Genomic DNA, 14,915 nt, shown 5'->3' on the forward strand with positions numbered 1-14,915 from the left:
AGTTAATCACTGTATCCTGATAAGAGTATTTTACTCTCTTCTGCTTGTCATCATTGGTTAACTGGAATAAATTAACTTCAGCCATTCAGTGTAGAAAATGAGATAGTGTGTGAGCACTCTGACTTGTGTCTAGGGCAAGGTTTAGATCTCAGCCTTTCTATTTGCCATGAGTCCCATATTATGTCCTTATCATTCCAGACATCAGTTTACTTACTTGCTGGGCTGATAAGACAATATTAACTGTAACAGAGCTGTTGGGAAATGCCAAAAACCTTTGGGAACACTGGATAATAAAACACTGTATTTTCATTCTTATTGTTAGTATTAAATGAAGGGAAAATAGTAGTACCAGGATTTGGGGGTCAAATGATCACTGCAATGGAACAATTAGCTTGAAGACTCCATGCCACCTAGGACTAATAGGAAAGTACACTGGAATAATAAGTATACCTCATCCAATACACATATATTTCTAATTCTAAATCTGAAGAAAAATCATGAGGGGGGAATCCTTATTTACAAGTCATTACACAGCAGAGTGGGCAATATCTTTTCTAATAGTTCAGCACAGAACGTCTTCAGTCAAAACAAACCTACTAAGGGAATTTCAAAGACATGTGTGCGTGTGTGTGTGTGTGTGTGTGTGTGTTTCCTTATGGTTCCTTAAATTAGACTAGCCAGGGGCCAGTTGTCACATAAATAATATGTCCACTGGTAACTGTTTCCCATGTACTGGACTCCCTAGCTAGACAATAAGAGGAGGGGGCCATAAAGAAAGGAATGCTCCCAGGAACTCAGATACCATAAGATCTCTCTTGTGGGTGTCATCATGCCCAGATAGAAATCACTTTGTGATAAACACATAAGAGAAGAAAAACAGCTCTAAATTGGATGTGATTTGTAAAGTCCAGGGCAAATGTGTCTTTCTCTGAAAATAAAAGAAATGCCTCTTAATTTATTATTGTTAAGTATCTGCCCTCAGAAAGAAACATCAAATTTATTACAATTTTCAAGGGATTTCAATGTAAGGAGGGGAATCAAGAAACCTTTTGCCCAGTGAGATATGTAATTTCTAGACCAGAAAGAGACTCACACAGACAATAATAATATAAATAATATATTTAGTTGTTCCCAATGCAAGAGTAAGACTCAGGGAACCCTATAGTAAGAGAAGAGGGGAAGGGAGAGAGTATGAAAGCCAAATTAGTGTCATGAAAGCAATGACATCTTGCTACACAATGGGAAGTCCTGAACCTGCTTATTAAAGTCTCGTTCCTCACAATAGAACACAGGCTATAAAAAGGCCATGGGGAACCATTAATTAAATATTAAAAGATCAAATAGTTTTAGTCCCATTAGTTTGTATGTAATTTACATTCTCAAGTATAAATTTAGAGATAATTCCCCATCCCTAATCGCTTTCAACTTTCTGATAAGGTATCTGCAAATATAGAGTCCTACAGGGAGTTTAAAAATATCTTTCCCCATGCATATCAAGTATTGTTCCTTTCATAAGAAGTTGCTTTTGAATATCAGTCTCCACAACTAAAGGGATTATCATAATATACCTCGAGTTATTAGCCTTGAGTGGTACTTTTGTTCAGAAAAGGCACCAGGCCTTTTTTAGATATGTCTAAGCAATAAAATAGCAAATGAACAAAAACAGGAGGAAAAAGTATCCAAGCAGAGTGATAGCCAGTGCTTCAGACATTTATTCTCATGACCTCGCATTCATTGACCAAGGTCAGAGGCTCTAGAGGGGTGGTAAAAAGCATCAGGAGTTCTGGCATGGCCCTCCAAATTACTGGTTGACTTTGGACAAGTCACATCTCCTTTCTGTGTTTCGGGGATTGGATTAGATATCCTCTAAGACCTTTTCTTTGAGCACAAATATTGCTGTGTTGGAAGGGCACAGTTCAGGAAATAAATGATAGTCTGGAAGCCCGAGTATAGGAAGCAACATCCCTGATGCTGCATGAAAGAATATAAGAAGTTTAAGGAACCAGATTGACTGCTTTTATAATCTGGTATGATCTAATGCATTAGAGATATGACCTAATGCATTAGGTTATGATGCTAAAAAATGCCTCTTGGGGGCACCTGGGTCGCTCAGTTGCTTAAGCATCCAACTCTTGATTTTGGCTCAGGTCATAATCTCAGGGTCATGAGACAGAGTCTCTTGTTTTTCCTGGATTAATTTTAACTTCCAGAGCAGTCATATCTTTGCATATCCAGTTTGAAACTCATATAATTGAACTTCTTTCTTATTACAGCATTGGCTATCTATTCCTGGTCCCTAGAAACTGACTGCCATTCTGCTACAGCAAGTCAAAGAGTAACTTTCCTTTCTGGGTTAAAAGATGTAAGTAGGAAACAACTTCAATGTCCAGCAAAAGTTAAATAAATTGTAGAATATTCTCCATACCAGGATGTAACTAAATTGTTAAGTGATTTTATGGAAGTGTAGTTATTGGCATAGGAAATATTTTTATGCAACCAATTGCACAGGTCAGGAAAAAGCAAGACAGGATACACACCAAAATGTATAAGCACACATTCAATATACTTGGTTAATGTTGGGCAGGGAGATTATGGTGACTTTCATTTTGCTTATCGACATTTTCCTTTTTTTTTTTTTCAATAAACCACCTTCTGTGAAATGATTTTAAAATATTTAATGAAACAAAATGCTTGATCAAGGAATTCCACAGCTCATTTACTTACTGTTCTTTTGAATTTACAACCTATATGCTTTAAATTCTTACACAGTAGTAAACTCACTTCTTTTTAATTGCTGTGTGGGATCCTAGAACTATGAATTGGGAATTGGAATACTTGGGTTCTAACCCCAGCTTTAGCACTTACTACTAGCCTCTTGGGCAAGTCAGCACTCATTAATGGTTATGACACTTGACAAGCCCTCTCTGGGCCTTAGTTACTTCTGAAAATGAGAATGTTGATAGCTCCTTGGTGCTCAAGGTATGTTGTGTGGACAGATTGCATCTTATCGCCAGAGAATCTATATAAATGCAGAATCTAATGCCTTACTCCAGGCCTACTGAATCAGACCAGCATTTTCACAAGATCTCCAGGTCATTTGTTTGCATGATAAAGATGGAGAATCAGTGGACCAGATCATCTGTCGATCTCATTTCAGCTCTAAGAAGTGATACTTCATGATGAATCTTTAATAGCTCTGAATCATCCAGACCCTGGGTCTTATTGAATTATTCCCTGAGAAAATGAATTACTTTCCTTCACTCAAACCTCTTGACTGCTATAGAAACTATACATCTACATTTATATCTCACCCTGGAAGTCATTTCTGGGGTGAGGTCACAGGCATCTTAATGTCATTCCCTATGATCAAATATAGAATTAGGAATGTCAAATCAATAAGAAAGCATTCATAATAGCAATGAGATGCTGCTTATAAAATGTTAAGAGACATGTCATGTACTGTACTAAGCGTATTTACAAATAAGCCTATTTAAACCTCTGTATAAAACTTGTATTTTATTCACACATTGCAAATGAGGAAATTTATATAAAGAGATAAAAATTTAAAAATACATATAAAGCACGTTCATTATACTCATGTGCTAAACATATATATATATATATATATATATATATATATATATATATATATATATATTTCATCTATCAGTCTGAAGGAGAGGAAATGCTAAGTGCCTTGGGAATGTAGCCCTCACAACTCCTAAAGAGTCCTCCAGTCTACTCTAAATTCATTAACAAGATTAGAACGTTTCCCTCCCAACCTCTTGAGAACTTAGGGTTTGTATCTATTTACTCGAGGGAGAAGATACTCTTCTCATGGACTGGAGTCAGTCACTGATTGACTTATAAAAGCAATTATACATGATGGTAGGAAGAGCATTGGACTTACAGACAGAAGACACAGATTCTAGCTATAGCTCTTTCACTAATATCATGTGACTTGGTCAGGTAATTTCACTCCCCTGAAACTGTACTATGTTTAGTACAAGAGTGAGCAGTTCTCCCCCACCGACCTTATAGTGTTACTCCAGGGCACTTCACTTGATAAGTTGCATAAAACCATACAAATAAAAGCATCATTCAAACACACACACAAACAAAACCTCCATGGTGGCTTTAGACTGGGTCGATTTAGCTAAGCTAGAACTATGTTTTCTAGAGTTTCCTTTCTTATCCATTTCCAAGTAGAGTTGGCCACAAGAGACATAAGTGTAAGATTTGCAAGGCAGAAGTGACACATCAGTTATTTTCCTGTGGAAGATCAGTGCAGTCCACCAGGCACTGTGCAAGCTCATATTCACAGTTGCTGATCCCCTGCTTCACTTGGTGGTACGGGGCAGCACCCGGACAGACCTACAGCTACTGCTGGCAATTAGACCTCCTCATATTCTCCTTTTCCTAGGCTTGGTAAGTGTGCAGCTCAGTGGAGAAAGGCCACCAACTTCTCCTGAAAGGACTCACATCTTCAAGTTTAGACTTGGTGGGAGACAGACACAGATTCCAGTTTTTCCTCAGGAATTCTGGTTTGTCTGTACAGGTTCCAGTGTTTCCCTTATTCTCTATTCCCACTTCATGACTACCAATTGGTTGCCCTATAGCAACTTCAGGCCCATCACCAGGTGCAAAGACGACAGTTTTGCAGAGACTTCCCAGCCAGCCCTCATAACTGCACCAGCTTCTGAGTATGATGAATCTCTTATTCCATACCACTCATGCTTGTTATCTCATCAAACTGTGACTGGTATATCATCATTACCAAAGATAAGACAACTTTAGGGGATGCTTTGATTTTCTTCACAGATGTATCTTACAACTTAATTTTGCTTATTCAATAAAGTTCACATACTTAGGAAAACAAACCATATGTTCTGCATGTGCAAAAACATTCACACAAACACACACACATAGTATAGCACCTACCAAAGCACCTTAACACATCAGAGTGGCTAAGTACAAATGATACGGGTATGTGTTAGCTTCGAACATGCATACACATGCACACACCTACTCACACATTGAGTCATTTTAGTTAAAATTTTATCTTAACCAAAGATGTTTTAAAAGCTACCAAATCAGGATTTGTCAGTAAAACTTGTAAATCATCACAACATCTTAGCCATCATTTATTTATAAGATTAAGCTGAAAAAAAAAGATTAAGCTGAAAAAAATTTTTTTTCAAGATTTGTCCCATGAATGCTTCAAAAATGAGATGATCTTCATTGCCACACTGTACAATCCCCAGTTTTGCCACCAACTGATTATATAGCCCGTGAGCCAGCAATTATTGTGCTAACAAGAACATTGAGGATTGGGAAAGAACATTGATAAGTAGGAAGGAGAGAGAGAGAGAGAAAGAGAGAGAGAAAGTACTCAAACCCAGTGGAAGCACTCTCCCACTCTCCACTTGATCCAGATGCTAGAAGTTCAAACTATCTTTCTTATTTATTTATTTATTTATTTATTTATTTATTTATTTATTTATTTTAGAGAGGGAGTGAATAGGAAGAGGGGCAGACAGAGCAGACAGAGAGAGAGAACCTCAAGCAGGCTCCACACATAGTGCAGAGTCTGACATGAGGCTTGATCCCACAACCCCCAAGATCATGACCTGAGCCAAAAATCAAGTCAGATGCTCAACTGATGGAGCCACCCAGGTGCCTAATCTTTTACATCTAGATACACAAACTCCACCTTCATTACTCACCTATCCATTTACTTTCTTAGGCAAAAGGGCTCAGCTCCAGAGAGTAACAGAAGGCTTGGGATTTATTTTTGTTGTTGTTGTTGTTGTTTTTAATTTTTATTTATTTATGATAGTCACACAGTGAGAGAGAGAGGCAGAGACATAGGCAGAGGGAGAAGCAGGCTCCATGTACCGATAGCCTGACGTGGGATTCGATCCCCCGTCTCCAGGAATGCGCCCTGGGCCAAAGGCAGGTGCTAAACCACTGAGCCACCCAGGGATCCCAAGGCTTGGGATTTAAAAGTGTCTGTTCCCACACTGTCATTCCAGAATCCCAGTGTAGACACTGAGGTCTAACCCATTCTCAGCAAGCTCTTCCACTCCATCACCCCCGTCCTTTTCAAAAATGCGACAAATAACCTACTCTGGACACACAATTTTGTATTCTCACTGCCTGGGTTTTCTCTCCATAGATCACTAATCTGTGGAGATCAGATTTAACATGAACACAGCACTGAGGAGCCAAAGATCCCTGGAGAGTGGATAACCAGCTTCTCTTCAATACTACCTGGTTATCAAAAGTAGACCCTTAACGGAAATTTAGATCCTTCCTCTGTAACATGGGGATAATAATACCTACTTCATGGTTATTACTATTACAGGAGATAACAAACGTGAAAATACTTGGCAAATATATACAGTATTTATAATGATATTAGAATATCTTAAGAGTAGTCTTGTATAGTATTTCAGAGCACCAAAAATTTTACCCGTGTCACGAAGTACTTCCGTGAGGCAAAAGGTTTGTGATAAGGATTGGGGTACAGTGTTGATTCAGTCACACTGGGCTGTCTTGAAATCTGCCTTGTCTCTGAGTCCTTGCCTGGGTCCCCCTCCTCCATGGACAGCTGGTCAGTCTCAGAGGGTTGGTCATCTCCCTCTTGCTTCAGAGACACAGGCTGGAATCCTTCAAAACTCCCAATTGTTGACATTTCTTCTATCTAAAACAAGGGAAGAAAGAATCTTCTCATTAGAAAAAAAGGGGAAAAGAAGTTACCTATGTCCTGGCTAGAGCAAAAAGGTCTGCAGTGTGCACGTGATGTTCCTGAAACTGACAAATGCATTCATACATTAACAAAGGCACTAATGAGTGCAGTTCAATAACAGAGACTCTACCACCTACCTGGTCATTTACCCCGGGAGAGAAGTAGAGACCCTCAGATAGACACAAGAGGGCTGCAAGTAGGTCCATTTTCCCATCTTTAATCCCAGAGGACAGGGAGCTGAGTATGGAGATAATAGTATGAAATAATTACCAGACAATTGATCTTCAAGATTTCATAGAATTTTTGCTTAAAAACCTACCAACCTGTCAACTTACTTAACAGTTAAAAGGAATGATAATGCCCTTTCTCATATGCTGCTTGGGTAGTAATAGGGCACAAAAAGTGTTAAAAAGTGTTAAGTGTTAAAAAACACTTAAACAGCATATTTTTAACTCAAAAAACAACAATTCTAAAATTTTATCCTAAGGAACAAATTTAGACAAATGCCCAAAGATATCAATATAGGAAGACACATCATATGTGTCTAATAGCAGAAAAATACTGACAGCTAATGTCTAAGAGCAAAACATTGTGTATCACCACCACATTAGTCACTCATACATCATATCTAATACCAGAAGAATATAGAGAAACTAAGAACTCATCAGTAGGGAATTGGCTAAATATGTTATATCATAAAATAAAATACAATGCAGTCATTAAAAATGTAAGTGGATATTTTTTTATCATGGGAAATATGCCCAAAATATATTGTTAATCGGAAAAGGTTATGAATAATAATGAATTATTATATTCAAATGGTTTAAAATAATTCAAAAAAAAAAAAGAAAGAGGAAAGGAAACTTGGAGTTGAATATGTATATACGTGTGTTGTGTGACAGGGTTAGAAAAAGTCTACAAAGAAATAAAATTGAATATTAACAATGGTTATCTCTGGATGATAGGTGATTTTAATTTTTTGTTTTTGTAAATCTCTGGATGCTTACAATGATTACATATGCTTAAGTAAAAACATAATAAACTCGTTTCTATTTTGTAAATATACAGCAAAATTTAACAAAATACATAGACGGCACATACTAGCCTAGTAAAAAGAGCCCCTACATCAGGTTACTGTTTCTAAGCTGAGGCCAAATAGTCATGATTTAGGGATGAGTTAGGAGCAGATGGGGCTAGGGAGGGAAAGATAAGGAAAAGGCCCCAGAGTCAGGTTTCTAACCATCCCAACAAAACAGAGATAAGAAAGTAAAAACAGAAAAAATAAACGGCTCCCTAGCTCCAAAATGTTATGGATTATCCCCCGTTAATGGCTACTAAGTAATCACAGAAATATGTCATTAAGATGTTATCAATAGTCCCTGCTCAAACCAAGACAGTGCAAGAATCTCAAGGCCATGGGCTACCTGACTAAGCTCACAGAAATTCCAGATGTAGAGAAATATTATGGAGGAGGTATTAACCTGAGAGAAGGCAATAACTTATGATATTTACAAGACATCTTGTTTGTTATTATGTCAGTTACAAGTCCACCATGTTTCTTCTAAATATCCACCCTGATATATTTTTTAAATATTTTATTTATTTATTCATGAGAGACACACACACAGAGAGAGAGAGAGAGGCAGAGACACAGGCAGAGGGAGAGGCAGGCTCCATGCAGGGAGCCCAAGGTTGGACTGGATCCCGGGTCTCCAGGATCACACCTTGGGCCGAAGGCAGGCGCTCAACTGCTGAGCCACCCAGGGATCCCAATATCCACCCTGATATTGACAAGAAATTTACCAAGTTCCCTGGTCAGTTTCCTATAAAAGAGCAGAAAAGTCCTCAGCAGCAACCCTGTGGGACACCTCTTACTTTAGAGAGCTTTCTCTGTATCGCTGCTTGATAAACTCTATCACTTTGCTCACTCTCTGTTGTCCGTGAGATTCATTCTTTGACTCCATGAGATGAGAACCAGGCTGTCCTGCATGAGTCAGACCTATGGTAAGTACACTGTCCATGCTACAGAAAGTGGATTTTGTGTCCAGCTTCACTGTGACTGGGAAAGTCATCGTATTCTCAGAGCTGCCTCAGTGTTCTTAATTAGATAAATTCAGTTTCCTTGATTCTTGTGGAATAATAGAGAATGAGAAACAGCCCTGACTCCTGCAAGTTGACATTCTTAACATTGGAATTAGAATATTCAGGAGTGGTAAAAATAGTATGATGAGCATTTAACCTGTGGCCTAAAGCTGGACACTTTGGAGCTTGAGAAGGGTACTATTAACAATTACATCAGAATGATAGGAGTAAACTAAATTATCTTGGGCAAATGCAGACATATCCGGTCACCCTGAGGGATTTGAGTGCAGGAGAAAATACAGATGGTTAGGGGGGCTCACCAGTGTAAAGCCCTCCAGGGGTCACATTATAGGTTCCTCCATCTGATCCTCCCAGCAACCCTAGGAAGATGATTTTACCTGCATCTCTGGGGATCACAGCATTAAGGGGACCCACCCAGGACACACTCAGTTGTGGCAGCACCAGGATGCCCACCCAGAGCTCCCAACCATGCTTCTGGTCCAATCTAGTATGTCCATCATGAGGCACACTGTATTGCAGTAGGAAGACTTCGCTGAGGCTGTCTTCAGCAATTTTTTTTAAGGTACAAAAGGCAGAGAATGGTCTGTAAGAAATACAAGGCACCCCCCATAGAAACAGGAGAAATTGTGTGTGTGTGCACCTGTACATGTGTGTGAGAGAGACACACACATGGAGAGAGAGAGAGAGAGAGAGAGAGAGAGAGAGAGAGAGAGAGAGACTGAGAGAACAATCAGTGAAGCACTTTGGCCAGGTCTGGCACCTCAATCACACAGTGGCTGTCGGAAGGAAGTGTGTTTCTAGAGTTCCCTGTAACCTGTGAAGGAAGGTTTGTGCCTTTGGGGAAGGAAAGCCTGCCTTTCTATTTGCCACACTCTGCGAACACGCGCCTTACAACAGACATCTGCAGAAGGCTCCTGTGCCTGGAAAACAGAGGGAGGACTTAATTAGCACCACTTCCTCTCCCTCAGGCTGTCTTCTCTGGAAACACTCGGGGAAGAGAATCAGAGCACTTTGAGCCCAAGCTGTTTGAGATCCAGGAAAGAAGGAAACTCAGCTTCAGTTATATTCTTACAGCCATGAATCCTGGAACATGAAGCCCAGCCGCCCGAATCCAGAATGATTTCAGCTCTTCTCTGATCATGGGAACAACTTTGCAAGGACAAGGAACGTCACTTCAACAGCCTCCCCAATTTGAGAGGAGTAAATACATCAAAGCAGCCCACTCCATTCCTCATCACCCTCTGCCCAGACACTGTTTATCCCCAATTAAATAAATGTGCCCTTCTACCCCTGCATGAAGAGATTGCATACATTGAAATACTAAAAGCATATTTATACTGAAAATAAATCTAGACAAATTCAAATGTTTTCACTGCTTTACATGGATAAAGCCTGCCTTGCAACAGACCCATCCAGAGTCATTTATAATCTAAAAAGATCATTATTCTCTAACACTCCATGGAACCTTAAATGTCAGCATTTCATACTCAAGTAGCACAATTTCTAAGGAAAGCAAGGCATCAAGGCTTAGAAGAGAGTCAGTCCGTACGTTTGGACCTAATCTCATTCCAGGAAATTCTAAAGAAGAAAAAGAGTGCAATATTAATTGCTTATTCTGGGTTGTAAGGAAAAACCAGAAATCAACTAAATACCTAACAGTCAAGGAACTGCTAAGTCTATTCAATCAATATCGTGCAGACATTTAAAATAACGTTCACAAGTGCTGCAGCAGCAGGGAAGTAAAGGTTGCATATTCCTAGGTGAAAAAACGTAAAAGCAAAAAACAAAGATTTTCTCTAGATATGGTAACCTGAATAATTTTTATGCTGGTAAAGACCACAAGGAAAATACTTACATTTATTGAGGTAGTTGGATTGAAAGTGAATTTTAGCTTTTTAAAAAGTTTTAAATGGTGTTAGTGCTGCTTTTGCAATAAAAAAATCAAACATTTAATAGGTGTGTAGATTTGCAAACTCTGGAGCTTTTGCGGGATAATCTGAAGAAGTCAAGAAGAGATAGGACAAGGTATAGACCCATCCAAATTGGTAGGTGGCAGGTTGAACAAGCAAGGGAACTTACATGTGACTTTCTCAGGTGCCTCTGCAACATGCCCACCAGGATCTTAAAGTTTATACACAGGACGTACCTGGATTCAGTCACATGTAAGTTCAAGATGGTCTCAGCAACACCCTACTCTCTCGAGGCTATGGCCTTCCACTTGCTCCCACTATGGGAACAGTGGCTGGAATGTACATTTCAAGGGCAGGGGAGGAGGAAGGAGATTCCGATTGCCCTGGAGCTAGCTCACTGGTCAAGTAGTGGTCATATCTTCTCAACCATATACTTCTCCTCCAAAGTAATGCCAAATAAATACCCAAAGAAGTGTTAGTCTTCCTTCAGTTAGATGATAAGAATTCTATATTTTACGGCTGCCTGTAAATTCAGAACTAAATTTAATATGGTAAATAACTTATTCCTGGGTCCTAGTCTAAATATACCTGCCTCACTGTATACATGCCTTCGTTTATCTCTCTGTGATTTTTTCTGAAAATATTTCAGAAGCATATAGGGCATAAATTGTAGCTAGAGAATCAATGCCTCATCCAACTCCTTCATTTTGCAAACTTTGGAATGCTCAGGTGAGGAATTCGCCCAAAGACACACAACTAATAATCAAAACATGACTCCTGACTCTCGTTCACTGCTTCAAGTTGTAGCACTTAGAAGAAAAGCAGAGAAGCAGCTATCAACCTTATGTGTTGGTCAACTGGAAACACTTTTGCCAAATATCTCCATCAGTCAGCTCTGCTTTGCTCTGGGATAGGAGATACAGCTTCCATTAAGCAGGGCGCACCCTAGCTTCTCCTGCATCAGCAGTGGGTACCCAGCACCCAACACTACCACGTAAAGCTTTCTTCTCTACCTGGTATCAGGCTGACTTATCCATTAGGTATGACAGGCACAGTGCCTGTAGCCGCAAACCCTTTAGGGGCTTAGGAAACCTGTTAATTTATTTTAAAATCAAAACAATTAAATTTTATTGTCAAAAGAAATGTTTTATTTGTTTTAATGTTAGAAAAGAGTAAAATTTGTAGGACACCCAAAACTTTTGGTTTTGCTTAAAACCAAAAAAATGGGGGGAACTATTTAAAGTCATAAAAATATAAGTTTTAATATTGATACTATTATAGTGGAGAGGTCCATAAAGGCAAATGAGTTTTAGGCTCATGTAAATGATTATGTGGCCCTGAATCAAGTCTACATCCTACTACTGACATTCCCTGCTTCATATTCCATTCTGGGGTTCCATCAGATCTAGAAACTTTACCCACCCATTTCCAAGTGCCTTCCAAATTCTTTATTCTGGTTGATTCTGCTCCACTATGTACTGGGAGATTTCTGTCCTGGGAACAAATGGTACAATCTTAAGGTAATTATTTTTTGATTTATTAAAATTAAAGAGAGATCCAGAATAGTTGACCCAATAAATATGTGTTTTCTAGAAAAGTATGTAAAAGAACTATGTTGAAAACCTCTGATCAGCTTGAAAGAAGTAGCCAGCCACAACCCAACCAAAGGCAAAGAAAGGGGGAATTTGGGGATTTTTCCTCCTTCTCACAAGAGTTTAATAAAGAACATGTTGGACATAAAAAGTATCGCAGAGATACCAGTAAAAGTAAACAGAGATAGCAATAAAGCTCAGAGCTGTTTCATGGTGAACCTCTTTTCAAGGGCCATGCATGCCACTCTCCAGCTCTACTCTCCCCTTTTCCATCTAGTCTTAAGAAGGTCTGCTCCTCACCCTCTCTGCTTCCCTGGCAAGCCTGCAGAGCTGTTTCTCCCTTTTTCCTTTCCCCATGAGCCTCCATAAGTCTCCGTGGGATTGTTTTTTAAGCCTATGCAACCCTATTGCAGGTGCCTTATGATTTCCACAAAGCTTTTGAAATATTAGTAGCTCCTTAAGTATCCCCATTACTACCTCTCTGGATTGGTGGGTAGACTGAATGGCTAGTTAGGAAACACTCATCTATGCTAACCTCCACATTTTGTAAGTGAGGAAACTGAGGCCCAGAGGGGTTCTGTGTCTCCCCTGAGCTGTCCATTTAGTCAATTAAAAAGAAGTTAAAGACCATAAATAATGAAGTTATGGCTACCACAGGATTAAAAATACTGTATCCTGGGGATCCCTGGGTGGCTCAGCAGTTTAGTGCCTGCCTTCGGCCCAGGGTATGATCCTGGAGTCCTGGGATCGAGTCCCGCATCGGGCTCCCTGCATGGAGCCTGCTTCTCCCTCTGCCTGTGTCTCTGCCTCTCTCTCTCTCTCTTTCTGTGTCTCTCATGAATAAATAAAATCTTTTTAAAAATTAAGTTTAAAAAAATAAAAAAATAAAAATAATTAAAATACTGTATCCAGAGGACAATCTGTGAGCAGGCCAGGAGCTCAGAAAAACCCATGGTTTGTTGACAAGAACTGCTACCTCTTGAGGGTGGGTAGTGCTGGGCTGGGGCGGGAGCGTGGGAGTAAGTTCCTGTGGCTTATGGTGCTTTCAAAGAAGTCAGCTGCTTTTCTGATGGTGACACCTCTACCCACTATAAGGGGTTAACATGCTCAAGGCACATCCCCAAAATAAAAATCCACTTTTAATTTTGACATTTTGTAAAGGTAATTTATGTGAATTTATATGTGCAGCCTTTCCTGAGTCTCTGCGAGAACAGCCAAGGGATGTGCGGTGGATAAACAATACTCTAACACCTCGAAACTCCAACGAGCCCTCCTCTGTGCCAGCTGAGATAAGAGAATTGGCAAACAAGTCTTCACAATTTCACATTTTGTACATTAGTGATAACATGCCAGCAGGGCTGCTCTGTATCCTGGGAGAAAGTTTAACTGATGCAGGGTCTCTTGCCTCCCAGCTGCCCTCCTGGTGGGCAGAGTCCTGTGCTCATTCAGCAAGGGGGTGGGGTGGGGGGACACAGGGCCAGCATGAAGAATGCACCCCCATTCATTCACTGGGTAACCCTAGGGAAGTCACTCCTCTTTCTGCACTGAATATTCCTCAACTACAAAATGAGAGGCCAGACTTATGGTTTGCATAAACAAGTAGCCCATTTCACTCAAAACAGATCCATTTTGCTGGTTTTAGACCTCGTCTGAAGCTTTCATATGGGGAGAATAATATGTGAAACTTTGAAAACTGTTGGAGTAATTATTCCCAAGTTTCCTTCCAGCTCAATTGCTCTATAAGATTTAACAGACTTTTCTCCAGTGCTAAGAATATTCTAGATCTAAGTCTAGAGAGGTTGTTCATATATGGTTTCCCCAACCCATCTATGTTATGTGACTCCCATGAACATGGTAGTTCCCCTATGATTCGCTGTGGCTGTGGGGTCAGAGGAAGAGAATTGTGATGTCACAAATTTGGGTGTCCATTATGAAGACTCTGAAGACTCTGGGGTGTTGGCCCTCTGACTTCCCTCTAGTGCAAGTGGCTATCCACATTGACCAGAGCTGCTGGGACATCCACGGGGCACCTCACCCAGACCAGGGCCAGAGACATGTTAAATCCCCAATAAGTCTTCTTGCATTTAAGAAGGAAAACATGCAGAGGTTTGCTGAGACCCTCATACAAGACATTAGTTTTTAAGGGGAGTTCTTAAAAAATATACAGAAAAAAATTGATAAAGACAAAGATATTGACTAGAGAACTTTGTGGGATCACAGATCAATTTGTGACTCTCTGAGATCAATTTTCTTAAATGCTTCCAACAAATACTTCCACTGGTCTCTCAACCAGGGTTATGGTAAAGCTTGGGTTCCTGACTTGTAGTATTTATCTCACTGTTGTGTAATTCCCATTACATCCCTGTCTTCACTCCTGGGCCATAAGCAACTCTGAGCGCTCATCTTTATAATCCACACTTGGCATGGGCATGGCATAGAGCCGGCATCAAGTACAAGTTCTCAAATAGATGTCCTGCTTGTTTCTCTGTCAGGTCTAAGATTGAAAGGCAAGGCTTATGTCAAACCCATTGTTGTTGGCACATGACCTCATACCTCATA

General features: G+C 39.9%; 1 protein-coding gene across 31 annotated transcripts in view; it reads right to left on the reverse strand.

Annotated features, from left to right (window-relative positions):
* The window catches only part of TPRG1 (tumor protein p63 regulated 1), a 287,018-nt gene that overhangs the window by 102,610 nt on the left and 169,493 nt on the right, over window positions 1-14,915 (reverse strand). For 23 of the 31 annotated variants that reach the window (XM_041731589.1, XM_041731582.1, XM_041731584.1 and 20 more), the window contains 2 exons: window positions 6,889-6,988; window positions 6,476-6,706 (listed from right to left, as the gene is read on the reverse strand). In XM_041731589.1, the coding sequence (XP_041587523.1) occupies window positions 6,476-6,706; window positions 6,889-6,988 (331 nt within the window). The remainder of the gene's footprint in view (window positions 1-6,475; window positions 6,707-6,888; window positions 6,989-14,915) is intronic. The other 8 variants (XM_041731601.1, XM_041731600.1, XM_041731599.1 and 5 more) reach the window with 1 other exon arrangement.

This window comes from Vulpes lagopus, chromosome 17, assembly GCF_018345385.1.
Source record: "Vulpes lagopus strain Blue_001 chromosome 17, ASM1834538v1, whole genome shotgun sequence".
NCBI classification, from domain to species: domain Eukaryota; kingdom Metazoa; phylum Chordata; class Mammalia; order Carnivora; family Canidae; genus Vulpes; species Vulpes lagopus.